Below are 26667 nucleotides of genomic sequence, written 5' to 3'. Positions count from 1 at the left end.
CGTGCTGCGGTGTGGTTGGCCCTGCTCCTGCAGGCCACATGGACTGGGGAGGGAGGGGACACGTGGAAATGGAGCAGGGTGGGAGGGAGCCGAGGCTGTGGTGACGGGGACCTCAAACACCCCTGCCTGTTCTTCTTAGGGTGGGGGGCAGGGTCCCTCGCTCCCACATAGGAGCAGGTGGAGCCGTCCAAGGGGGCTGCCCTTGAGGATACCCCTGACAGCGACAGCGGGCAAGGCAGAGGTCTGGGCCACAGCAGCAAGGCCATCTCCCTGTGTGGCACCAGAGATTCTGGAAGCCTCAGTCTCCCCACAAACTCCAGGCTACCCCATCTCTCCTGTCTGACCTGACCTGGAGCTCTGGGAGCCTGGCCCGGGAGAGCCCCTGCCCAGCCTTCTGCCCTCGGTGCCCATGGCCAGCCCCATGCCCACTGGCCGGTCGCCTGAGACAGCTGACAGCCCCTCCCTCCCCCCCGGGACCCTCTGGTGTGGCTCCACCCACTCCCCTGCCCTTGTACATCTCACCACAACATCCTCCGACTCGCGTTACAGTTGTTCCTGCAGTGGTTCAGGGAATGTTTTTTTTTTTGTGAAATAAATTTTTTAATTGTAAATTTAATATACTTTCAGAACATTTAGAAAATAAGAAAAAGAAACCTGTAGACCCACCTCCACTCACCTCCAATCCAACCACTATTAGTCTTTTGGTGTATTTCCTTTAGTCTTTTCTCCAGGGATCTGTTTTACACATGGTTGAATTGGGGTGCTTTGTACTGGGTTTCCTTTTTTTAAAAAGAATTATTTATCATTTTATTTTTGGTTGCGTTGGGTCTTGGTTGCTGCACGTGGGCTTTCTCTAGTTGCGGAGAGCGGGGGCTACTCTTTGTTGCGGTGTGCGGGCTTATCGCGGTGGCTTCTCTTGTTGCGGAGCATGCACTCTAGGCGCACGGGCTTAGCTGCTCCGCGGTATGTGGGATCTTCCCAGAACAGGGCTCGAACCCATGTCTCCTGCACTGGTAGGTGGATTCTTAACCACTGTGCCACCAAGGAAGCCATGCTGGGTTTCCTTCTGTAAAAATGTATTGTGATCATTTCCTGGGTTGCTATCTAACCTTTATTTTAAATGGCTGCATATATTCCCGTAAATGGCTTGGCAGTGATTTCCATAATCATCTCTCATGTTTTAAAAAGTTAGGTTTCTTCATTGTTTGCAAAGCTAGGTTATTCTCATTTTTTTCCACGGGATAGGAAAAAAAGCAAAAAGAAAAATTTAAGGAACTACTGCACTTTATGTGCCAGGGATCTCATTGAATCCCTTATCACAACTTTGGGGTAGATATTACTTATTTCCATTTTACAGAAGAGGAAACAGGCAGGCCGGGGTTAAGTGTGTCACCCAAGGTCACACAGCAATTTTAGTGGCAGAATTGGGACTTGAACCAAGTTTCCTGACTTCAGCTGCCTCATTTACATTACAGTCTTCATGTTTAATGGATTTTGCAGATGGCTTGCTGTCCCCTCTGTCCTCCTCCTTCCGGTACATGCACTTCAGAGCTGATCACGTTCCAAGTGGCATGGAGTGACCCATCCTTACCTACACTTCACCTTGTATAGCCGTGTCCTGAGGTCACCCCAGAACCCCAAACCCGGGGTCCTTCCTGTGGGAAGATGGCGGTGGCCCGGGACAGGCCCTCTCTCCCCTCCAGACCTCTTTGAGGCCTCCCCTTTCATTGCAGGTCACAGCACCCTTGAGGGCATATTGGGTCTGGCTCCTAGCAAACAGCAGGTGGACCAAATGTTTCAGAACTCGACCTGGGAATGAAACCAGTCCAGGTGGGGACTGACCCTGAGACAGCTTGGGGCACTTGGTGGCCCTCTTCCTCAAGGGGGTTCGGCAGGCCACCCCTCAGTCCAGCCCTGCACTTTGGGCCTCTGCTTCTCCCTGTATCCCACTGTCCACCTGGGCCAGCCCCGTGCACTGGCCCAGATATCACAGAGGCACGGCCTCACAGCTGGAAGTGACCTCAGCGTGTGTATATCCAACACTGCCTTATTTTTTCTTATCACGTACATTTTTTAGACTTTTTTTTTTTTTTTTTTTTTGGCCATGCCACGTGGCTTGCAAGCTCTTAGTTCCCTGACCAGGGATTGAATCCGGGCCCTACGCAGTGAGAGCCCCGAGTCTTAATCACTGGATCACTAGGGAAGTCCTATTTTTTTTTTAATTTAGACTTTTAATTTTGAAATGATTTGAGGTTTCCAGTTGAGTCACAAAGATACTACAGAGAGTTCCCAGTTACCCTTCATCTGTGACATCTTATAGAGCTGTGGCACAGTGATCGAAACGTAAGAAATTGTTATTAACACTACCATTAGCTAAACAACAGATTTTATTGGGATTTCACCAGTTTTCTGTTTTAGGATCCACCCATCCACCTTACAGATGGCCTAGAGGGTAGATGTGGCTCCCGCAAGGTCACCCAGCAAGCTAGTGGCAGGGCACAGGCTGAAGCCAGACCTCTTCCTCCCCGTACTCTGGGCTACTGTCCTCCTCACCCTTCCTGCTTTGTCCAGGGCCAGGGCTGCTGCTCCCTAAATGACTTTAGCCTCACAGACACCCTTGTCCCACCCTGCCTGCCCGGCCTGTTTCCCAGGTTGCCTATACTGCCTTCCTGTTCACATGCACGTGTGTCCACAGGCCCTCAAATGGCTGGCTCAGGCCTGGCTCCTGTGGGTGCTGGGAGCTCTGCACCGCGGGGCCGACCAGTTCAGCCACTTCTGTCCACTGTGCTGCTCAGCCACCCACACCCGCCAGTGCTCTGCCCTCTGTGGGAATGGAGGATGCAGAGCAAACCTGATGGAGACCTACCTTTGTTTCAGGTTCTGGAAGTTTCTATCTCAGCCCCCTCCCTCCCTTGGCTTTTCCAGTTCTGCCTTGGGGTCTTTCCTGACTCAGTCTGGTTTGTGCTCTGTCTACCAACACCTTGACAAAGTCTACTTTCTGTTGTCCCCCTCAGCTTCTTCCAAACCCTGGGTACACCCCCTCAAGGGCCCTCTGCCCGTGGGGTGGGGCCCTTCACAGTTTACAATTGTTTTTCAAGTTTCTCATGTGCTCTTCATCACAAGGGTGATTAAGTCCACTTAACAGGAGAGGAGCGCTTTTCCCAGTGATAATGCGGGGAGGAGAGACACAGTCTGCTGCAGCCTTTGCTCTTCTGGTCAGTTAGGACGTCTGGTATTTATCTTAGGCTGCCTCTGAGACTCTCAGAGCCCTGCCCAGACCTGACCTCACTCTCTCTCAAATCATCCCTGGGAGGCAGAAAGGAGTCTGGGACTAAAACTGTCCCCACTTCCCGGATGGGAAAATCAAGGTCTAAACACACACACACACACACACGCACGCACGCACGCACGCACACATGTATGTGCAGCAAACACATCGACAAGTTGCTCTGCAGTCCTGGAGGCCTGACTTCAGCCCTGTGAGTTCAGTTGTTTGGGACGTGACGGGTCTTGGATAGGGGTAGGGGCAGCAGCGTTCATCAAGTGCCTCAAAAGATTGCGGGTCCCCCGGGGATACTCCACAGCCTAATCCAGCACCCTGCCTCCAGGGACTTTGCAGTAAATTCAGTATGTGAGAAGGGCCTAAGGAGGCTGATCTGGTGTGGCTGGAATTCCCGAGAGTAAGGTCTAGTTTACGGTGGCCCTGTAGGCACATTTCATGAAAATGAGCCTTTGTGTGGTAGCAACAAGTGCTGTGGCCAGGAGGGCCCAGCCTGGAGGGTTGGTGGGCTGCCTGGTGGTGGTGACCCTCCCCAGACAGCCCACAGAGCTCCTCTGATGGTGTCTCACCTTCCCAACAGCCCTGGGAAGGAAGAGCTGTTAGGAGCATACAGGACGAGCAAACAGGCCCACAACTTATTCAGGGTACAGAGCCAGCCAGGGAGCAGTGGCTGGGCATCCAGCTCCAAGTCCAGTGCTTTGTCTGCTCCACCAAGCTACTGTTCCCCCAAAAGGGACATGCCCAAAGCCAGCAGGAGGGAAAGGGGAGCCCTCACTGGGGCTGAAGAGCTCAGACTTGGCTGATTTCAGCTTCATTCCAGCTGGCCCTGCTTTCCTGTCCTGAGAGGAGGTTAAAGGAAGCTCTGAGGAGGAAAGATCAGGCTGTGAGGGAAGCAGGAGCTCCCCACATCAACCCACACACCATCTCTCAATATTCCAGGGCTCCGTTAACTGCGGGGGCGGGCGACAACAAAGAGCAGGACCCGGCCCCTGCAGGGGAGAGGGCCCTGACCCTGCGTGGGAAATGCGGCAGGCACTGGGCCGGGAGAATACTGAGGGCTGGACAGGCTGATCTCTGCCCCAAATCCCGCCTTCCATCGCCAGGCACACCTTGAGCATCCCAGTTCTGCTCCCTCACTCCTCTGAGCGCCTGTAGCATCTCATGCCCAAACCAATCTTTTAGTCCTTGGCTTATAAATCAGTTGACTTTCCATTTTATGTCTATGTCCACGTCTCCAACTAGATCAAAATCTCCTCCAAGGCATGAGCTCGTGTCCTCCCTGCCACGTGACAGCCAAGTCCATTTTTAGTGAAGAAGGAAGGTTATCTGGGAAGTGTCATTTCGGGCAAGGCCATGGTTTGTTTACGACAAAAGCTGGACAGTGGGTCCAAGCTTCGGGCCCGGGGACGTCTTCGGGCTTGTAACGTCACCGTCGCTGGCCACTGCGGCGCTCCGCAGCCTGCGGGGAGGATGACGTCATCGTCGGAACCGGTGCAGACAAGTGCGCGCGGGAGGAATCAGCTTGCCAGGCGGTTGGCGGTGCCGGGAAAGAGAGAGGAGAAACCAATAGAGAGACAGAAGCGGGGCGGGGTCCGCAGCGCCCTTACGGACGGGCCCCGCCCCCTTACGGACTGGCCCCGCCCCACCGTGACAGACGCGAGCCAGCCAATCCGGGCCGGCTGCGGTGACGCGCAGCCTATCAGCGGCCAGGGCTCGCCGGGCGCTTCCGCATTGCGAGCGCGTCTGGCCGGAGTTCGCAGGGGGAGGGTGTGAGGGTGACGCGTTCCACGGTCACCCACCCGGCTTGGCCGGTCTACGGGGAGCCCGCCTTCTCTTTGGGGACCCGATGGCCTCGGAAGACCTGGCAGGGGCTCTGGCGGCCGTTCTGGGGGGCCGGGGGCTGTGCGTGCAGAGCTATGACTCGGGGCCGGCCGGGGAGACGCCGGCGCAGGTGCGGCTGCGGAAGAACGTCTGTTACGTGGTGCTGGCCGTGTTCCTCAACGAGCAGGTGAGCGTCCGCCCGTCAGGCCCACCGCCCAGGCCTCCCGGGCTCGCAGGCAACTCCGGTGGGGACAGAGGACATACCGGCAACAACCACCGCTTCCTGGTGTGTGGCTCTTCCCAGTTTTGCAAAGCACTCTCACAGTTACATCTGAGCCTTGTGAAGCCCAACCCTGCGATTGTCCCGATGTACAAAGAAAGAAACTGAGGCTCAGGAGCCTGCCTGTCCCATCCCTCTAGGCCTTAGTTCCTTGAGGCTATCTTACTCCTCTTCCTTTCCCCAGAATCTAGCACAGTGCCCGCCGCGGAGTGGGCTCTCTTAAAGACCTGTCCAGTGCTTCAGAGACCTCTCCTGGGTCCCATGGGCAGTAACTGCACAACCTGCACTTACACTCAGGGCTTCTGACCCCCTGTGTGATGCTCTTTTTGCTGCTGATCCCTGTACAAGTTGCTGTGACAACAGCTGGAAGGGGCCAGAGCCATAGGTAGGAGTTGTACGGGGTGAGGGTTTGGGGTGTGTTTCAAAGTCTAGACTCCAGTGTGAGGACTGGCCACAAGCAGTTTATAAACCACAAGAGGAGGTGAGAGATATGCAGTGACTTATGCAGACATGAATCAGTGCAGGACACATGGCAGCCCTCGCTGGGAGGCCTAATCTCCGGCCCCTGAAGCAGCTCCCAGGAATCTTAGCCCCTTTCTGAAATGGAAACTTGAGTGCAAAGAGGGATGAATTGCAGAGGCAGCTGCAGTCCCCACATACATGAGGGCCAGTCGCCTGGAGAGCACAACAATTTCAGGGTGTCCCCCAGAATGTGGGTATTGAGCAGCTATATCTGAGGTTTGTTATGGACCCAGGGCAAGCAAAGGCTGCTGGCTGTGCTGCTTCCCAGTAGCTCCCATCCCGGTTGTGGTGGGTGAGGATCCTTTCTCTCCCCTCAGGATGAGGTGCTACTGATCCAGGAGGCCAAGAAGGAGTGCCGTGGGTCGTGGTACCTTCCCGCGGGGAGGATGGAGCCCAGGGAGACTATTGTGGAGGCGCTGCAGCGGGAGGTGAAGGAGGAGGCCGGGCTGCAGTGTGAGCCTTTGACGTTGCTGTCTGTGGAGGAGAGGGGCCCCTCCTGGATCCGCTTTGTGTTCCTTGCTCGCCCCACAGGTATGGCCCAGTGGATGGCAGTGTGGGCAGAGGGCAGTTGACACCGTTTCCCCAGCTTGTCCTCAGGTGAGATGAGCCCCTGTTCTGGCTGATACAAACCTGGCATCTCCAGATTCCAGCCTGAGGACTTGACTCGGGGCCTCCCCTGGGTCAGGGCTAGATGCCTGGGTGGCCCTTTACTCTGCCAGGCCCAGCACTTCCCTCAACATATACCTTTCCCCCTACCCTGTCACCTACATCACCCCCAGGTGGAATTCTCAAGACTCCCAAGGAGGCAGATGCGGAGTCCCTGCAGGCTGGCTGGTACCCACGAACCTCGCTGCCCACCCCGCTGCGAGCCCACGACATTCTGCATCTGATAGAGCTAGCCGCCCAGTATCGCCAGCAAGCTAGGCACCCTCTCCTTCTGCCCCAAGAGCTTCCCTGCAGTCTCGTCTGCCAGCGGCTTGTAGCCACCTTTACCAGTGTCCAGACAGTGTGGGTGTTGGTGGGCACAGTGGGGATGCCTCACTTGCCCATCACCGCCTGTGGCTTTGCTCCCGTAGAGCAGCGGGGTGGCATCAAGATGGCCATCCTGCGTCTGCTACAGGAGTGTCTGACCCTGCACCACTTGGCAGTGGAGACCAAGGGGTTGCTTGGACTGCAGCACCTGGGCAAAGACCAAACCGATGGCATCTGCCTGAACGTGCTGGTGACGGTGGCTTTTCGGAATCCAGGTATCCAAAATGAGCCCCCGAAGGTTCGGGGTGAGAACTTCTTTTGGTGGAAGGTGGTGGAGGAAGACCTACAAAGCCAGCTCTTACAGAGGCTTCAGGAATCATCTGTTGTCCCAATCAACCGATAGGAGGCTGCCGTCAGTGGGCCAGGAGCTGGCTTCCCGTGGGCAGTAGTTGCACAACCTGTGCTTACACTCAGGCCGTCTGACCCCCTGTATGATGGCGTCTGTGCTTCAGAGGAGGCTTTGCCTCTGAGAGGCACAGGGGGTTGGTAGAGATCTTGTTGCATGGGGAGCAGGGCAGTTCTCCTGGTTTCCAGGGGGACTTCCATCTCTTATTGCCATGGAGCAGGTCCCTGCACTGCATCAGAAGGGACAGTGCCTTCAACCAAGCAAGGAGTCCAGAGCTCAACGACCCAGTTGCCCTGAGGGCACAATGAGGGCCCGACTCCTTGAGGGGATGTGAGGACTTTCTGGACCTGAGGTGGCACCTCCTCATCGTTTTCTGTGCCTGCCTCAGTAAGGGCCTCATCCAGACTCTCAAGCACTTAGAACGTGGAAGGGGTGCTGGGGGAGGTCATTCCAAAGGAGTGGGTCCCTGGCTGAGTAAATAGGTGTTGCTTACTTTGCCTTCCCGTCTAAATGTCTCTGTGGGTTGGAAGTGAGCAGGAAAGGGGGGCTGCCTTCAAGAGAAGCTCCTTCCCTCATCCCACTGATACCACCCGGGCCTTCCCAGACAGCAGGCGACACTGCAGGTGACCGGCTGGCAGGTTTCCTTTGTCCACCACAGCCTGTCTTGGGCCCGCTGGGGCTCCTTCATCTGCCTGCCAGGTGGGCTGTGACTACATCCCCTCCAAGGTTTGAGCAGTGAGAGGGCCAGGACAAGCTTCAGGTGGGCGAGGAGCTGTGAGAGCTGCCCCTGCCTCTCTCCCCCAGTCTCTTTCTCTCTGAGCTTCTCTGACATATCCCTCCCGACCTTGCTCTGTCCCCCAGGCTCCTGCCTCTGCCTTGGTACAACTCCAGCCCAAAGCCAGACCAAAACCCTCTCTTCATTTTCTCTCAGCTCAGCTGAATCATGGTAGGAATTTTTTTTTTTTTTTTTTTTTTTTTTTTTTTTTTTATGTGGTACACAGGCCTCTCACTGTTGTGGCCACTCCCGTTGCGGAGCACAGGCTCCGGACGCACAGGCTCAGCAGCCATGGCTCACAGGCCCAGCTGCTCCGCGGCATGTGGGATCTTCCCGGACCGGGGCACGAACCCGTGTCCCCTGCATCGGCAGGCGGACTCTCAACCACTGCGCCACCAGGGAAGCCCAGGAATTATTTTTAAAAAGAATTTTACTAAAGTTTAAGGGAAAACTAAAGGAAATGAGGAAAATATATCACGCTACTTACTGCTATACACTCATCACTAACATAGAGGTTTTGTTCTGAGCAGGGAAATACTTGACTGGGTTTCCCTTCTGAAGTAACTCTACTCTGACACTGAAGGACCAGGATAACCTCAAAGACCCCCTTCCCTGCCTCTCTGGGCTGCCATCTTGTTTTTCTGGCCTCTGGGGCTGTGGTAGGAATACTCTTGTTCCCTCTAAAGACGGACATCTTCCAAATGAGGGAAACAAACCCTTTCATTCTGGTTTCCCTTCTCTCAGCGTCTGAGAGACCCACCGGTCCATATCCACATTGAAAGACAGTGATCTTCCATTATTTAGCGTATAGTAGTTTTCAACCCTGGGTGCCCATTAGAATCACCTGGAGAGCTTTAAAAACAACTGTGGGCCCACCCTCAGAGATGTGATTAACTGGTGGAGGGCGGGATTGGAGCACTGGTATTTTTAAAGGCAACCCACAAGGGGATGCTTTTAAAAAGCAATGAGGCGAAAGCCACGGATCAGGCCTCACTCTGCATCTTCATCTTCCCTGCCTTGGAGTACTCTTGGGGACCCCCCCTCAGAGGGTCGCCACATGCATACACTTAGGGACAAGATTTTTTTCAAATATCAGGCCCACTGTTCACTAAAGCAGTCATACCGCTCACAACATAAACACTAAAAAGGAGACTTGCATACAGAGGCCTCAGGTGGCCCATTCCCTCGTGGTGTCTCCAGGGCTGCCGGCTCTCAGCTGCAGGCAAGCCGCGCAAAAATAGTGCGGCTTGGCCAAGAGAGGCTGGTTCCTGGTAGGTGCCGGGGAACATCAGATGTGCACTGCCAGAGCCTGTCTCCGTTTACCACTCCCCCTCCGGCCCCCACCACACACACACACACTGCCCCCCTACGCCCCTGTGCTGGAAAAGGAATTTAATTCGCCTTCCTTAGGAAGATGGGCCTGAATCAGCAGTGGAGCCCTGGGCAGGACACTAAGGGCGCAGAAGAACAGGGCAGCTGTGTCCACACAACCACACTATTTATTGCCGTGCTGTCTAGCGCGGGACACCGTGCGAATGCCCGAGTGCATTGGAGAGCGCAGTGTCTGACTCCCGGATGCTCAAACGTTTTCTGAATCGAAGAGTGCAGACCCAATTCGCCCGCTGAGCTCTGCTCCCGTCCCACACCAACGCCCACGTGCACACACACGCATGCAGGCACGTGCACAGTGTCCTCCGGAGCAGCAGTTAAATCTTCCCCAGCTTGGAGGGATGCAGGAGAGGTAGAGGTTGTTGAGTTTCCTCCTCTTTCACGTCACCTCTTGGCAACCTGTGGACGGCTTCTAGAAGTAGCATGGGCAGAAAAATGAAGCGAGTGGGGCTCTGGCCTGCTCCTCCTTGCCCAGGAGTGAAGCCAGCAACTGCAGTTTGCTGTGAGGTAATGCCTGGCGCCGCCTGGGTGCTCCTGCAGGTTGAGACAGATTCGGGCCGGGTGGGGTGGCGGCCCCAGCCGTGGAGGTCATGCAGGGAGACCAGGGGCACAGGCAGGGGCTGCCTGTGCCCCAGCCCCCCTCCCCAGCCAGGCCTTGGGGGGGCCCACGGTCCGGTGGGCATCTTGGCCTCACCCGGACCCAGAGCTTCCAGCACCGCTGGAACTGAATTCCATGGAGAACCCTGGCAGGATGCTAAGGGCAAGGCCTGGCCTCCCCCGGTCTCCAAGCCCCTCTGCCCAGGTGTCGTGGACCTGCCAAGACAGGTTCAGAAGGCGCCAGAGAGAAACCAGCTGGAGCTGGAGCCTGGCATCCAGCCCCCTGGGCTCCCCAGGCCCTCTCCCGCCCAGGCTGCAGTTGCATCAAGCTTCTCATAAGCGGCTGCCCCCACCTGGGCGCGGAGCATGCTTTGAGCATTTGCCATGAGGCTGTTGGGAATTGTGCAACAGTCTCCAGGAGGGCTGAGCGGGAAGAGGGGCTTGCCCTGCTGTCCACTGCCGCTTCCCCAAGGGTTAAGCCAAGAAGGCAGGAGAGAAAACGTCAAGTCTCGGCAGCATCTATGGTACTTGGTGTGGCGGAGACAGGGTCGTGCCTGCATCTCTCTGGCCTGTGGTCCTGACCAGCCTCAGAGCTATCAGCTCACTCCCCCTCGTGCCCCTGGAATGAGTCTCAGGTCTTGGCCTTTGCCACAGATGGCCCACAGGGACAGGTGACAGGCACAGGACACACGAAGCTCTGGGTCTGGGGGCTCACCTGTCCGTCACCCAGCTCCCCAGAGAAGGCCCCGAGGACACCATGCTGCCCAGAAAGCCACCTCTTTTGCTCCTTGGCTTCTGATACCTCAGAGTCCCATTCCTTGAAACCCAGTCTGGTGGAGCCAACAGGCCAAGGTCGTCTTGAGTTAACCCGAGAGTGGAAGCTCAGACCTCCACCCAGGCAGAGGTCCCTGGGATGTGAAGGAGACGGAGCCAAGCCCCCACCCTGGGAGGACAGTGGTGGCAGCAGTGCCAGGCGGGAGGCAGCTCTTGGGCAGAGGTGCCACGTTCCTGGTTCAGACGTGCCCTTCCGGGGGTTCGGAGAGGCGCAGGTGAGGACCATGTGGGGGGAACTTGACGAAAGCGATGGCAGCCAACTCTTTGCAGAATTCCTCAAGGACTACCACGCCCTGGAGGAGGGTCTGGTGGTCCAGCCTGAAGGAGACAGCACGGCGGGGGTCACAGCTGGGAGGTGTGGGGGGCGTGCCAGCGTGGTATCCCAGTGTTTGTCAGGGATCACCTGGCAGCAGCCACCTCTGACTGTCTGTGAGGGACCACAGGCCTCAGCAACGGGACCTCCTCTGTCCCCGCACTGGCGCCTCCCCCACCCGGAAGCCCCAGCTTTCCCACCCCAGGGCTCTTCCTTGGGCACCCACTTCCCTCTGTTACTTACTGCTCCCCGGGGACCTGGCCCATCAGCTGCCTGCGCACCAGAAGAAGTTTGCCTGGGAACTGGGGCACCCTCTGAATTCTCTGCATCAAGTCCCCAATCACCTACAGTGGGAACAAGAGGGGACTGAGGAGGAGACCAGTGACGCTGCCGCAGGGTCCCTGGCTCTGTCGCACCATGGGAGGGGGGTGGTACCAGTGCTTTCCCCTGGCACTGGCAAGGGTGCCCATTCCTGCAGCCCCCAGCACCCCTGTCCTGTCCCCCCCCCGCTTCCTGTCCTCAGCATTGGCATGCTCCCTCCGGCCTGGGCATCCTTACCCTGACGAGCACAGAGAACAGGCTCCGGCAGCCAGGGGCCAGGTTGATGTAGGGATCCAGGAGGTACTCATGGATAAGGGGGTGGGGGAAGAGGGCGAGCCGGGACAAGACTGAGGTCACTTGCAGGTTCAGGCTGTACGGCTGTGGGGAGCACGGTGGACAAGCGAGGGTTGGCACAGGTGGTGAGCACTTCGGTGCCCCCCACCCCCCAGCAAGGCACCTGGCCAGTGTGAACATGCACGGGGCTTGGAGATGCATGTGATGTGTGTGTCATGGGTTCCCTGGGGCTGAGGACCAGGGCACGTCAGAGCGTGTGGAGCAGAGGCGAGACGGGGCTTCCCGCCTGGGGAAAGGTGGGGCTTGAGGGGGGTCATGGAGCCCGAAAAGATGACTGGACCCCCACAGCTGGGCCCTGCTCTCCTGAAGGACTCCAGAGGCCCTCGCCCTGTGGCAGGGGCCCAGCCCTGTCGGGCACCTGTTCTAGAATCCGGGACATGCGGTCGAACAGCATTCGGAGGAAGTGACCCTCAAAGAAAGGCCGCTCGGGCTCGTGGGGGTCCAGGGGTGTGGGGGCCGGCGGCCATCCCCAGGGTGCCACTCGGGAGCTGCACTCCTGGAACTGAAACAGGAGGGGAGAGGTAAAAGAGGTGGACCCAGTGGTCAGGAGGCACCGGCAGATAGAGGGAGCCGTGCAGGCAGGTGGGGCTCGGGCACTTGGCCAAGGCAGGAGATCGCAGAGGCGGAGGCCGAGTGCACTAACCCCACGCTCTGAGCGGTGAGAACCGGGCGCTGGCAGAGGCCTTGACACTCACCAGTCCGTAAGCATCGTGGACGTATGTGTCATATCCGGTCTCCTCCAGGAAAGCTGAGGTCTTGGCTTCCTCAGGAACGAGGCAGAGGAAACTGAGAGACAGGACCCTCGGTGTGGAGGTGCCCCCGCCTGGGCTGCCCTGCTCTCCCCGCTCCACCTCCATCCCCGAGGGAGCACTCTCCCGGCTGCACCCCATCAGGGCTGTGGCCAAAGACGGAACAAAACTCAGGTGGCTCAGACCTCCTGACCTGCTCCTACCTGTTGACAATCTCCGTCACTGCTGTTTTGCCATCAGGGTTGGTGACTGGGGCAGGGGGAGGCTTCGTGGAGGGTTGAAAGCCGGAGTCAAGGAAGCCATCTGTGAAGTAGGGGTCTTCCTCCAGATCTCTGTGCCAGAGCAGACATGTGAGGCACCAGTGAACGCAGGAACTGGTGTGGGGTACTGGCGGCCGGCGGTGGGGTGGGGGTGGGGTGGGGGGTCCCGAACGGTCCGAGGCCTCCCCGAGGCGCTGAGTCTCACTTACAGGGTGTCCTCGTAGCTCTCGGGCTCGGGTGAGCCCCGGGCCACGTAAGGGCGGCCCTCGAGGTGGCACAGGATCAGGCCGTGGATGATCTGCTCGTGGGGCTTCTGGAGCAGCTCCTCAAACAGCCGCAGCGTGGCGATGCTGATCTGGGACAAGAAGTGGTCAGCAACACTCCCCTTCCCCACCCCGGCCTCTCGGGCTGCCTGGGAAGTGCTCACCCAGATAAGAGGAGTCCCCCTAGGAGGGGGTCCCCTCCTCCAGCCGGGGACCAAGGTGGCAGGCTTTAAGGGGAGCAGATGGGCGTCGGCCCAGGAACCAGAAGTCTGGCTGGTCCCTGTCCCATTACTAATTTGAGGTGTGGTATCAGGCAAGCCCACTGGCTCCTCAGAGCCTTCGTTTCCATGTCTAAAAAATGGCCCGGAGCTGTCAGCTTCAAACAAGCCAAATGAATATGAAAGCATTTTGTAAGATTAAAAGTGCCATCACAAGTATGTGATCACAGAAAATTAACTGCGTGACAAAAGCAGTTTGGCTACCAGTCACTGGGTCACTGCCTTTTTCTGCTTTTTTGTTTGTTTGTTTGGCTGGGGGTGGGGGTGGGGAGTTGGGTTTCAATGGCCTCAAAGGTAGAACCACCTGGAAAGCTAATGCAAATGGGAAGAAGCTTCAGGAAGTCCCTTGGGCAGGGGCTGGGGGCAGGGCCCGCCCACCTCACCTCATCAGAGAGGTGGTCGCAGTGCCTGACGAGGTGGCCGCCCAGGGTGTGAGGGCTGTCCTCGGGGGCTGCAGGCTGCTGGTCCGTGCCCAGGAGGAAGGCCACGGCCTCCCGCAGCAGCGCAGGGGAGCGGAGCTGGCGCAGCATGGCTGTGAGCAGGGCGGTGGAGGTCAGGACGCTCTGTTCAGACCTATGGGGAGGGCGCGCTGAGCCAGGCGGGGCAGGCGAGACCAGAGTAAGAGCAGGGAGGGAAGGGGTGTAGGGGGCAGCACCCTTTCCTGGTTCGCATCTTCGGCGGGTATTTCTCTGCTTACACCCCACCCCTCCTGAGGTCCTAGAGTCCAAGGGTGGGAGGCCTTTGTTAGCCCATGTAGCTCTGAGCCACGAGTGTGTCAGGGGAACAGGAAACATCAACGGACGGAACCCACATACTCCCGTGACTCTGGACGAGGAGGTCCCTGGTCTCAGGCGCAGGAAGGGGCTTGGTGGGGTGGGCGGTTCGCCCAGACTATGGCTACGTCCAAGGGAACTGCACAGAACTTACACATGCAGGAGCTGGGGCTGCAGAGTCTCCACAAATAACTTCTCAGCCACAGACTTTGCCAAGGCATCTGAAACCACCTGGGCGCCAAAGAGCATGTCTTAAACACATTTTACCTCCGATTGACAATTTTCCACTGAGAAACAGCTGTGTCCTTGCACAGAGCCTAACAACAGGTAGAGGGTCTCTGCTGACCCCGGGCTCCACCCAGCTCCCAAGAGACGCCCTGGGGCCTTGAGGTAGAGCCACGAACAGAGCACCATGAAGCAGGGGACACCCAGGGAGAGCCCTGCCATCGCCCACCCGGCTCACCGTGTGTGCCTCTGTGATGAGGTGGTCGCAGTAATCAAACCAGCCCAAAAAGGCAGCCAAGGTCTCCTTGCCAGGGAAGGAAGCCTCATCAGATGGGGCACTGGGTAACCTGAGGGAGAGCGAGGGAGGTTTGTGAGGCCTGCTTCAGGTACGTCCAGGAAGCTGGGCCCTTTTGCCCTCTGCCCTAGAACCTCTGTTGTTGGGGGTCAGTTCTACTGGGGGCTCTGAGGGCAGAAGCCAAAGTGATGCTTTCCTGGAAGGCGAGAAGGCCCTCGGGCATGGGCTATAACCTCAGGAAGAGGGTGGCCAGCAAGGGTCCCCATCCCCCCTGGAAAACAAGAAGAGCCGCTACCGGGAAGATGTCAGGCAGGGCTTCTAGCCACTGAAGATGCAGCCCAGCCTTCCCTGGCCAAGCGCCTACCTCCAGCTGATGCCCTCTAAAGCGGCAATGTCTGCGGGGTCCAGGAAGCTGGGCAGGGACTGGTACAGCTGGCAGAGGTGCTCGACGATGGCAGGGCAACAAGGGCTGCTCTGCACCAGGTAGGTGGCAGCTGCCTGGGAAGCCACGCTTACCAGGAGCAGCAGGTTCTCCTGGGCCTTCAGGGCCACCCGACCTTTCTAGGGGGTAAGGGTATGACTTCAGTGACTACGGCTGATCCCCAAGAGCCCTCCCAGCAACTCACCCTCCCCATCCCTGCTCCCTGCGTCTCGGCAGCCGGCACCTTGCTCTTGCACAAGCCAATCAGCGAGGTGATGAGGTTGCTCTCCCCAGTCCTTCCATCCGTCTCCTTGGTCTCAGCAGGCAGCTGGGTGCTCCAGGCCCGGGCCCCCCAGGCACCCCTGTCAGGAGCTTTGCTGTGGGGCTGCTCCTTGTCCTTGACGCCGGCTGCCTCTCTCGGCAGGGCGGTGGCTTCTCTGGATGCCTCCTTCCTACCGACGGTCTTTTTACCCTGCAAGGGAGGTTGCGTGAGGCCAGGCTGTGGTGCAGACCACTCCCCATGTTGGCCCCTTGGGAATACAGGGTGGGTGGCTTCAGCGTGGAGCTGGAGGGGAAGCTGCCTGAGCGCCTGCCCGGTACCCACTCCATCCTTCTGCTTCTTCAGAAGGGCCACAGGGGACTGCCCTGGGGTCTGGGCCCTCCCACTCCTGTTCCCCAGAGGCGCTCACTTCTAGAATATAGGTGAGCAGGGCTGGATCCTGCTGGATCTTGGAGCAGAGGACAGTGGTGAACTGCACCTCCTCCTTTTCTGTGAGGGATCCAGGAACTGTCCCACCGAGTCGGAGAAGTTTCTGGAAGCGGAGCAGGACAGAGACAGAGGGGAATGGGGTCGCAGGGAAGAGAAGGAAGAATGGGGTGGCAGGAAAAAAAAACCCGTGCACGACCATGGGTTCAGACTCAAACCTGCGGCACGGGTCCTGATGGAGAAGCTGGATTTGGGAGCTTTCTTAGAGTCTCAGAGGGTGGAGTGTTTTTGTAGAGAGAGTTCCGGTGCTTTGAGACTGGCCTAGGACATGCCCTAGCTTTTCTTGAAAGCACAGGCCTCACCCCCAGACACCCCTTAGCTTCTGGGCCCCTCACCTGCACAGGCCTGTGGACGCTGAGGTAATGCAGGAGGGGATGCTGCACCTGGGCCAGAACCTTGCTGAAGAACTGGAGCACCTGCTGCCGCATGCCTGGCGGGTACTGCGGGTCGGGGACAGAGTGCCTGTCAGCCAGGCGGCGAGGCCACGCCCCCGCCCGGCCCGCTCCTCCCCTCACCGCGCAGAAGGGCTTTCTCCGCCAGCCTCCCTCCCTCACTCTTGGAAACTGGCCTCCTCTATGCTGCCAAGCCCGCTTCCTGCATTTTTCCTTTTTTTCTTTTTGGCCGCACATGCGGGATCTTAGTTGCGACCAGGGATCCAACCGTGACCCCTGCATCAGGAGCGCGGAGTCTTAACCACTGGACCGCCAGGGAAGTCCCGCCCCCTTCCTGCTTTATTTTCGTCCATAACCTTGTCTTTATTGAACATTCTATACGTAGGCTCCTTTGATTATCCTGCCTCTCCCCACTAGAATTTTCGCCTGTTTCAATCACTCCTGAGTCCCCAATGCCTAGGACACAGACGCACACGGCTGGTCCTCAGTGCATCTTTGATGAACGAACGCGGACTGAACGAAAGGAAACATGTCCTCAACCCGGACGACAGCGAGGACACGCCACCAAAGCAAATAAGCAAGCAAATAAGCAAGGGCCCGAAGCCTCGGGGTGTTGTGAGACAGCCTCAGTGCCCCGCCCCCGGACACGGGCTCAGGTGGAAAGTTCCAGAGGCACGCGGGGTCCTGCCCACCTCGGCCTTGCCCAACGTGCACAGGGTCTCCAGGATCTTGTGCTGCAGTAAGTACTCCAGACACGGCCCCGCCTCACCGGCCGCAGCCTGCTGCTTCTCCTCGTACACCAGGATGTCCAGCATCTGCTTCAGCCGCCAGGGAATATCTGTTTTCTTGGCCGGGGTGTTTTCATCTAATCAAGATTCAGGAAACAAGGCGAGTGGGGTGAAGAGGGGCACTCTGGCTGGATGGGGTCAATCCCACAGGGCCCAGGCGGTGGAGGGTGGTGGAGGCCAAACTGGAGCAGGCCAGGTTAACACTTTTCTTCAAAGACCAGAGGAAAGGGAAGTTTACAGTTGATGCCTCTCTAGTGAAAAAGACAAAAGACCTCCTAGATGAAGCCCAGGATACAGCCCGCTGACAAAGCCTGTGTGCAGGCCCCAGCACTTTATGAGAGGAAAGCAGCATTTTTTCTCTGAACCCTGGGGCCTACAGAAGGACACCTGCTAGGGCTTCAGGCCTCCTCTGGGCCTGAGTGAGAAGCTATGGGCTCAGGGGTCTCTGTTATATTATTTAGAAGCCATCTTCGATCAGCTTCCTAACAGATAACCTCCTGAGGCCTGTTTATGTCTCTTTTACACTCAAGGAAGGCAATACTCTTATTTTTTTTTTACAAAGAAAAAAAAAATCCATGCATGACCATGGGTTCAGACTCAAACTCACTGCACAGTGCCCAGGTCCTGATGGAGAAGCTGATTAGTGGGGTTTTCTTAGTCAGTCACAGAGGGTAGAGTATTTCTATAAAGAAAGTTTTGGTACTTTGGGACTGGCCTTGGAGCACCCCCTAGCTTTTCTTGAAAGCATAGGCTTTTAAGCAGGGCAGCTCACCTCGCCCACCCCTGCATCTCCGGTCCAGGGATCAGTCTGGAAATGAACGGATTGGGCCCAGGTGAAGCCCCAGGTGGACCCAAGGCAGTTCTAGATCTTTTCCTAGTCTCTGGTAGCTTGGGGCTCCCTGTCCAGAGATCTTCAGTCTAAAAGATGCAAACTTCCAGATGTAAAATAAGTCCTGGGGATGTACTGTAGAGTATGGTGACTATAGTTAATAATATTGTACTGTATATTTACAAGCTGCTGACACAGAAGATCTTAAAAGTTCTCATCACAAGAAAAAAACTGTCGCTATGTGTGGTGACAGATGTTAACTAGACTTATTGTGGTGATCATTTCTCTGTATTTCCATATACTGAATCAATATATTCAATTGATTACAACAATTATATTGGGTTGGCCAAAAAGTTCGTTCGGGTTTTCCGTAAGATGCTACAAAAACCCAAACGAACTTTTTGGCCAAATATGTCCATTATATCTCAGTTAAAAAAAAAAAAAAGGGATCTTTAGTCTAAAGCAATCGTTCTTAACTGGGGGTGATTTTGCCCCTGCTCCCCAGGATATGTGGCAATGTTTGGAGAGCCATTTATGGTTATCACAATGGGGAAGGGGTGCTACTGGCATTTAGTGTGTAGAGGTCAGAGTTGCTGCTAAACATACAGTGTACCCCCCCAGCCCCTACAACGAAGAATGATCCAGTCCAGGTGTGACCAGTGCCAAGACTGAGGAACCTGGTCTAACAGAACGCTCAGAGGGTCCCTCAGAGGGTCCAAAGGCCACTTTTAATTTCTTGGGTTGGCTCAGGCTGGAAATAAAGCCTTTAGGAAAGGTGTAGGCTGGAATCAAACCCCAGTCTGAACTCTAGGAGGTGGAAGGCTAGGGATGCAGGAAAGGTTACCTGGCAACCAGTGCATCTCCACCAATCCCAGCATACTGACTACAAAGCAGCCAATGAGACGCTGCCCCCTCAGTGAGTGATCCTGATGGGCCCAGATGACCCAGGCTTTGGCTTTTTAGAGTGTCAGCTTGGGGAGAAGGACCAGGTGTGCTACATGCCTTGCCAGGTCTCTACAAGAGAAACGCCCTATAAGTTGGCTCACGGAAAAGAGGAATTTATTCCATTTCTTTTCTTTAATCAGTAAGCCCTAGGCACAGGGCCCAGGCACTTGGGGACTGAAGGCCTGGACATTCTGCCCAACTGGAAGCTGGGGGCAAGTGGCATTCAACCTCTGGGTTGCAGAGTCAGGCCAGTGCGACCTCAGCCACCCTGTCCCCACTCCTACCTCACACAAGTCCCCTCCCAGAAGGTCAGGGTGGGGCAGCCCCCACTCTGGACTCGTGAGCAGCGGATGTCACCTTCCTCAGGACACCTGCATCTCTGAGCTGCAGGGTGACTCCACCCACACCTTCCTCCCTGCTCCCTCCAGGGATCCCTGAGCGGAAGGAGACCAGGCCCCACCTGTGCTTTCAATGTAGTAGTTCGTGATGCCCTTCCAGTGTTCCACGAAGGCCTCCAGCAGGTCAATGCTGGGCTCCCGCTGTGGAGAGAGCAGACACAACCTAAGTGGTCGCCACCGGCACTCATCAGAAAGGACATTCCACCATCTGCTAAGTGTCGGACGGGTGCTAGGCCCTGGAGGAGGCACCGTGATCCTGGGTTCGCAAATTGAATAGTTACACATTTTCCCCAGGACATTTGCACATTGTCTCCATATCTGCCAACAATCTCCTGGTTTCTCTCCTCAGACCCCCTCTCCCTCCCAGAAATGCTGTGACATGAGCACATGTCATGATTCTATATCCCCTGTCGCAGAGCAGCTAAGACTGATGGTAGGGGAAACAGACACAGAAACAGATCATTTCTATATATCGTGGTTATGCTACAACAGAGGTGCATAGAGGGAAACAGGAGAGCACCCCCAAAACAACAAAATCAAAATGATACAGATGGAAAATGTGGCAAAGACAAAGCTTTCAGGTCCCTCTTGGTCTGAGAGTCTGAAAATCCGAGTTGAAGGCCACGACGGCTCAGTTCAGCCAGATGGGTAATGTTAGCAGAATATTAAGAAAGTGCGGGCTTCCCTGGTGGCGCAGTCCCCTGCCGATGCAGGGGACACGGGTTTGTGCCCCAGTCCGGGAAGATCCCACATGTTGTGGAGTGGCTGGGCCCGTGAGCCATGGCTGCTGAGCCTGCGCGTCCGGACTCCGCAACAGGAGAGGCCACAACAGTGAGAGGCCCGCATAGCAAAAAAAAAAAAAAAGAAAGTGTCTTACTTATAATGTGCTGCATCTTTTGTCCACAGCTGCAGGCCGTGCAGCCCTAGCTCCTCTCCGCTCTGCTCCTGTCCACATCTCCTCTGACTCCTTCGATCACCCCAGGGGGAATTCTGATCTGCTATGAGCAACCCCCGAACCTCCCCACTTTCCCAAAGTGCTCTCTCCATTGCCATGCCCCAGCTGGAACTAACCTTGAACTGGTAACAACCAGTTCCCCTAAAAACTTCTCCAAAAAAGCACATTTCTTCTCTTTTCTTGCAGGGTAAATTTTCACAGGAGAAAAACACATAGTCCCTACCTATATCCCTACCTCTTGGTCTTTGCTCTGGCCACTCCTCTGTCCAGGAGGCCCCGTAACCTCCTATACCTGTCTAGGTCCTAGCAGTCCCCAGTGAGGTCCAGCTCAGGGCCACCACCTCCACAAAGCCATCTCTGCGGTCCCCAGACGCATCTCTAAATTCACGCTTTACTGCAACACAGGACGGGGTGTCTCCTTCCATAACTCACTCAGTAGGTATCTGTTGAGTGCCTACCGTGTACAAGACACCACGCCTGATGTTACAAGCCATACAAGGCTGTCTAAGAGCCAGTCCTCCAGAAACATGCCGTGGAGGAGAAGAGAATATAAAACACGCTGAATAACTCAACTACTGAAGTAGTGTGAGAACATAAGAGAGGTGGAGAATGACCTTCGGGCAAAGAGGGGTCGCTTCCAACAAGTGGAACAAAGAGGCTTTACTGAGGTCATTCATGCGGGAACTAAAACCTGAAGAGCTGGGTCTGATTTCAACAATTAGAGAAACAGGAGAGACATTTCCTGCAGAAGGAACTTTGCAAAGCATGTCCGGGCCAAGGATGGATTGATGAGTGTGTGGGGCCTTGAATTTCTTGGCCAAACCAAGAAGTCCGATTTTATTTTTAATTTTTAAAAATTTTTTATTGTTTTGCGGGCCGCCGGGTGCAGGTCAGTGACATTGGAACTGTGTGAGGAAGAGTCATCTGGCGGGTGTGTAGGAGACAGACACAGGATGAATGCTTAGCAGACCATTATGACAAGAGGAGGAAGCAATCACACTGAATCAGAGGCCTTGAAGTATTCCCCCGGCCTTGGCGGCCCAGGCAGTCTTGTCTTCTCTCAAAGTTCGCTGTGGGGACCACGACTCTTACAGGAGTGGCACCTCACGTAGTCGTTCCAAACACACCGTCCATATGGAGTGACTGCATCTTATCACGTTCTACGTGATGCTATTATTGTCGGGTGAGCAGTCATCTCTCCAGGACACTGTGAGCTCCCTGGGGGCCAGGGTTCTGTTTCTGCCTGCCCCTAAAGGGCTCTGCACACAGAGTGATTACTCATGGATATTTACTAAATATCTCAGCAAACTCCTCAGCCCCTTCCATAGTTCCCTGTCTCTGGGAAAGCCCTCTGACCCTTGACCACACTACAGGCATCACACAAGCCTGTGATGGGGCCTCATCTAGCCTTAAAATTCATTTACAGTCTCCTAAAACCTTAAGCTGGACTTAAATCAAACAAACAACAATCCAGGGACTTCCCTGGTGGCACAGTGGTTAAGAATCCGCCTGCCAATGCAGGGGACACGGGTTTGAGCCCTGGTCGTGGAAGATCCCACGTGGTGCAGAGCAACTAAGCCCATGTGCCACAACTACTGAGCCTGTGCTCTAGAGCCCGCGAGCCACAACCACTGAAACCCGTGTGCCACAACTACTGAAGCCCGCGCACCTAGAGCTGGTGCTCCACAACAAGAGATGCCACCGCAATGAGAAGCATGTGCACCGCCAACGAAGAGTAGCCCCCACTCGCCACAACTAGAGAAAGCCCGCACGCAGTAACAAAGACCCAAAGCAGCCAAAAATAAACTAAAAAAAAAAATCCAGCAAGAAAAGGAGAAACAGGAGAACAAAGTTTAGCCAAAACAGACCGTTAGAGCTAAGAAAGCAGGGGGGTAATCTTTATCTGAAACTGTTATTAGCTACTGTAACTCCAGCCCAAGGAAGCTGCACCAAATGATTAAATTTTTTTTCAAATGATTAATTTTTTAAGATAATATTATATTTACAAATAACGCTAAAGACTGCTAATTCAATTTTGTCAGAGGGCAGGAAGGAGCACTCTTCCTCCTTAACTAGGAGTCAAGCAACTTGCTGCGGGTTTTAACCTGGTGACCCAGCCCTGGGAAGACCTATGCTCAAGCTTGGGGGTGGGAGGGAGAGGGGTCCCCATCTCTCTTGATGGTCGCACGGGGCCAGCCAAATTTCCAGGGCGTCATCTATATGTTGTATACTGAGGGGCCTAAGATGACCTGCCTAAAAATATCCCCCTTGACCAGCAATACTCCTGCAGCCACTGACACTGAAATTTCCACATAGGAAGCATTAGAAATTCACTTCTCAGGGCTAGGGTCCTGTCTATCCAGTCCACCCTCCTTGTGTATGGAGCCTTCCCAGAGAGGTATGAAGGAGTGTCAGATTACTTTCTAAAATGACAGCTATTTTGATTGGGGGCAGGGAGGAAGGGAGGAGAGATCATTTTGCAACCCCCTCCTGAGGCGCGATGGCTGAGGGCTCCTGAACATCAGCGAGGGCAGGGCTGGGGCAGGTGGGAGAGGAGAAAGCAGAAGCTTTGCACTTTCTTCACAAGTTTGTTTAAGGCTGAGACTGTTTTCACTCATTAACAAGCTCTGATTTGGTGTGTGTGTTGGGGAGGAAGGGGATGGAACCCAAGGGTGTTTCTCCTGAGAACATGTGATACACTCAACTGATCAATTAGGGGGAGGGTTTATACTGTGAGACAAAAGAATTGTTAACTTTACAGGCAGAATCTTGGCAGGGTTGCTTTAACTGGTGGGCATCCCACCTACCCTATTTTAAACGGCACTTTTATCTCGATCAATGAAGAGAACAGCCGCCATGGGCGCCTCTCACCAGCCTCAAACCCAAAAGAAAATGGCAGAAACACATACTCCTCGTCCCCGCTGGCCGCCCCAGACCGCACCGCAGCTGGCCTCTCCTGACTCAAGGTCAGTAGGGCTCGGGCTGGCCTGGTGTTGAGACAGCATTCTGGAAACTGCGCTTGTACCCTGCAGGCGGCTGTTTCCTGGGCGAGGCGACTCCCCCCACCCCACCCCCGGACTGTATCTGTACCCTTCCTGGGGACTTGGCCAGTCCCGGGCCTGCACTTCCCAAGTCCAATGTGAGAGGGCAGACTGCGCCTGAGTGTGGTCTTGGAGGCGGCCGAGGGCTCGGAACCAGGGTAAGGGGCAGCTATTTTTTAAGGCCGGGTGACAAGGAAGGGAGGAGCGTGGGGGAGGAGGAAGGCACCCAAGCTGGGGGAGGGGCCTTGGGGGGAATTTTGGGAAGAAACTATTGGGTGACTAGGTATCACTCGGCACAGAGGAGTTTGGGAATTGGGAGAGACTCGGGGAGCAGGAGAAATAAACAGGAAGCAATCCGGGGAGAAGGGTTAGGGGCCGGAACGACCTGGAGAGGAGCTGGGAACAAGCGCGATCCGGAAAGAAGCCACTGGAAGGGGGGAGCGCTGCGCGGGAGAGGCGCGGCGGGGGAGCGAGGAGGCCCGGGAAGGGGCACCACGGCCCGGGTGGGGGGTCCCTTCCTGGAGGCGGCCCGCGCCCTCCGCCCGCGCACCGGTCGGCTCCTCCCCCGGCCCCGCGCCCGGCCTTCCGGCCCAGGCCCCGCGCGCCCCAGCGTCCCCGGCCTCACCGCCCCCACGGCCTCCTGCAGCAGCGCCCCGAGCCGGCTCAGCATGACGGCGGCCCGACTCCCGGTTCCCGGGCGGTGGCGGCGGCGGCGGAGCTCCCGGGCGCAGACGGCGACCCGGAGGCGCGGCGAGGGAGGCGGGGCCCCGGCCGCCCCGCCCCGCCCCGCCGCCCCCGCCCGGCCTAGCCCGGGGTCGGAGAGGAGGCCGGCTGCGAGGAAGGACCCCGGGGTCGGGGACGCCGGCAGCCGGGACAGCGGAGGGGCAGGGTCAAGTCCGCCGGGGCCTCTTGGGGAACCAGGAGGCAGCGGGCGAACTACCCTTAGAGAAGGGCGAGTGGAACCAGACAGCTTTTTCCCATGAGGGATGAGGAGGTTTGTGGGTTCTGGAAGTCTCTAGACTTTCCTCGTGGGACCCCGTAATGCCTTCGCCTCCCATCATATGACGTCGAGGGTCAGCAGAAATACATTTTGAACAGCTGACTGCCATGTGCTCAGGAAGAATTTCTTTCCATTCCTGGGGGAATGGGGGCGTGGAGCGGGGGGATAGGGAATGGGCTTTGAACTGGCAGAGCTGGATGCTAGAAAGCCCCTTCCCTAAGGTCCCTCCGGAAAACCCTGCTCTGGTTGAGGGTTCTGCCTGTGTAATTCTTGGCCATAATTTTCCCAGTGTTGTGTCCCCCCCAACACACACACACACACACACACACACAACACACACACGAGACACACCTGTTTCTTGATGCGTCTAGAAGGGCAAAACGGGGCCACTGTGACTTCTTTCCCCCACCCCTGTCCAGCACAGTAGCCACTGGCCACTTGGGGCTATGGAGCTGAAACGGGCTAGTCCTAATTGACATGTGCTGAAGACATGTCAGACAAAGGAAAGAATGTAAAATAGTCACTAATGATGTTTTATGTTGATTACAAGTTGAAACGTAATCTATTAGATAAATTGAGTTAACCAAATATATTATAAAAATTAATTTCACCTGTTGCTTGTTACTTTAAAATGGATACAGTGCTGGTCCAGAGGTCCTGCAGAGGAAGTCACACTGGCCTCGTTTTGCCCTTCTAGATGCACCAAGGAGAGAAACAGAAGGTGGGTCTCCAGTGTCGGGGACACACTGGGAAAGTTACACCCAAGAGTTAAACAGGCAGAACCCTCAACCAGAGCAGGGTTTCCCGGAACGTTGAAAGCTGGGACCTTAGGGAGGGGGCTTTCTAGCAGCCAGCTCTGCCAGTTCAAAGCCCATTTCCCATCTCCCTGCCCCCATCTTCCACCTCTACCCCCCAGGAATGGAAAGAGATTCTTCCTGAGGATAGGGCTGACATCTGTTCAAAACGTGTTCCTGCTGACCCCTGACACCATCTGATGAGAGGGTGAGGCACCAGGGGTCCCGTGAGGGAAGGTGGGTAGCCCCTCTCACAGATCTGAGGACCTGGAGCTGTGGAGTACTGGGGCTTCACTGCACTGGCCCTGCCTTTGGGGCCCCTTTCACCAGTGGGACTAAGGCCCAGGAGGGAACGCCTGCCCAGAGCTGGCCATGTGCTGTGGGGTGGAGCCTGCAGTCCAGACTGAGTCACGGGGAGGCCAGGGTTCGGCTGCGCTAGTATTTGGATCTCAGTCTTCTGGCAGCTGCTTAGGGAAAAGAGATGTTTCAAACAGCTCGTCTACAATTGGTCCCAGGTGAGGAGCCTATGGGAAATGAGAGGAGGCTTTTAGGCCAAAAAGTGTAATAACAAAGGGAAGAAACAAGCCTATTTTGTGTATCAAGAAGCAATCTAGGGGACTTCCCTTGCGGTCCAGTGGTTCGATCCCTGGTCCGAAAACTAAGATCCCGCATGCTGCACGGTGTGGCCAAAAAAAGTTGTTGTTTTTTTGTTGTTGTTGTTGTTGTACACGGGCCTCTCACCGCTGTGGCCCCTCCGCCTGCGGGGCACAGGCTCAGGACGCACAGGCCCAGCGGCCATGGCCCACGGGCCCAGCCACTCCTCGGTACATGGGATCCTCCCGGACGGGGGCACAAACCCGTGTTCCCTGCATCGGCAGGCGGACTCCTAACCACTGCGCCACCAGGGAAGCCCAAAAAGTTTTTTTAATTAAAAAAAAAAAAAAGCAATCGAGTCAGCCCAACACTGTTTTTCTCTGGGTCTTCTTCCTCTTAGGTAAAGGAAGCAGGCTGGATGGATTAAATCTACTTGTTTTCCTTCAAGGTATTTCAAGGAACTGTAGAATATAGGGGAAGTGTATAAGAAATTCATAACCTTTTATTTGGTTTAACTTTTAAAATTTTGTTTCAAAAGCTCTAATAAAAGTCAGTGGACATACTTGTATATATGATAGAGCCCACCGATGTATTTAAATTCTGCTGCCAGGTTAGCTCATTGGGAAGATGTTTGAATAAACCCTTCCCTCCTGTCAGCATAAATGAAGGTAGAAGGCAGTTGCAGAATAAACAGTTTGAAAGAGCAGGACCCTAATAAGCCCAGATTCAAAGAGATGGGACTTAGCTGCTGCTGCTCATCGTGGGGAATGTGACCGTTCACATTTGCACGCATTTTTAAACCACCGCAACTTTGTAACTACTTATCTGTGTGAATCAGAATTCTCTCCTACTGTGCAACCAAATACAAGAATAAATTAGATCCTGTGCTTGGTGGAAGGGTGGCTGTCACATACAACCCTTAACTTAAAATTTTTATATTCATCAAATAGCTTCCTTGTTCTCATTGATTGACTTCATTAATAATTAACTATAAAATTCAACTTACAGGGAATTCCCCGGCGGTCCAGTGGTTAGGA

At 55.6% G+C, this 26667-nt stretch overlaps 2 protein-coding genes across 4 annotated transcripts; one reads left to right on the top strand and one right to left on the bottom strand.

Moving 5' to 3' along the window:
• Positions 1-4621: 4621 nt before the first annotated feature.
• NUDT18 (nudix hydrolase 18) lies at positions 4622-7773 on the top strand. Its single transcript, XM_059070948.2, has 3 exons — positions 4622-5288; positions 6221-6434; positions 6683-7773. Exons 1-3 carry the CDS (start codon positions 5127-5129, stop codon positions 7276-7278), a joined length of 972 nt encoding a protein of 323 aa, XP_058926931.2. The 5' UTR covers positions 4622-5126; the 3' UTR covers positions 7279-7773.
• A 1764-nt stretch (positions 7774-9537) lies between these two features.
• On the bottom strand, positions 9538-26654 carry FHIP2B (FHF complex subunit HOOK interacting protein 2B). Of its 3 annotated transcripts, none has more exons than XM_067039830.1 (17): positions 26637-26654; positions 19309-19387; positions 16979-17151; positions 16230-16334; positions 15818-15940; positions 15373-15600; positions 15072-15268; positions 14651-14759; positions 14342-14418; positions 13798-13987; positions 13083-13228; positions 12817-12945; positions 12560-12650; positions 12223-12366; positions 11748-11888; positions 11433-11533; positions 9538-11194 (listed from the first exon to the last, which is right to left on the bottom strand). In XM_067039830.1, the coding sequence occupies exons 3-17, from the start codon at positions 17099-17101 to the stop codon at positions 11056-11058; spliced, it is 2043 nt and encodes a 680-aa protein (XP_066895931.1). In that variant the 5' UTR covers positions 17102-17151; positions 19309-19387; positions 26637-26654; the 3' UTR covers positions 9538-11055. The 3 variants fall into 3 exon arrangements, with proteins under 3 accessions (XP_066895931.1, XP_058928448.1, XP_066895932.1); XM_059072465.2 differs by lacking the exon at positions 26637-26654 and adding an exon at positions 23868-23997; XM_067039831.1 differs by lacking the exons at positions 19309-19387; positions 26637-26654 and adding an exon at positions 17847-17973.
• Between the last annotated feature and the right edge of the window lie 13 nt (positions 26655-26667).

Source organism: Kogia breviceps, chromosome 8, assembly GCF_026419965.1.
Source record: "Kogia breviceps isolate mKogBre1 chromosome 8, mKogBre1 haplotype 1, whole genome shotgun sequence".
NCBI lineage: Eukaryota > Metazoa > Chordata > Mammalia > Artiodactyla > Physeteridae > Kogia > Kogia breviceps.
The sequence above is the reverse complement of the archived record's forward strand: the minus strand, read 5'-3'. Positions and strand labels throughout refer to the sequence as shown.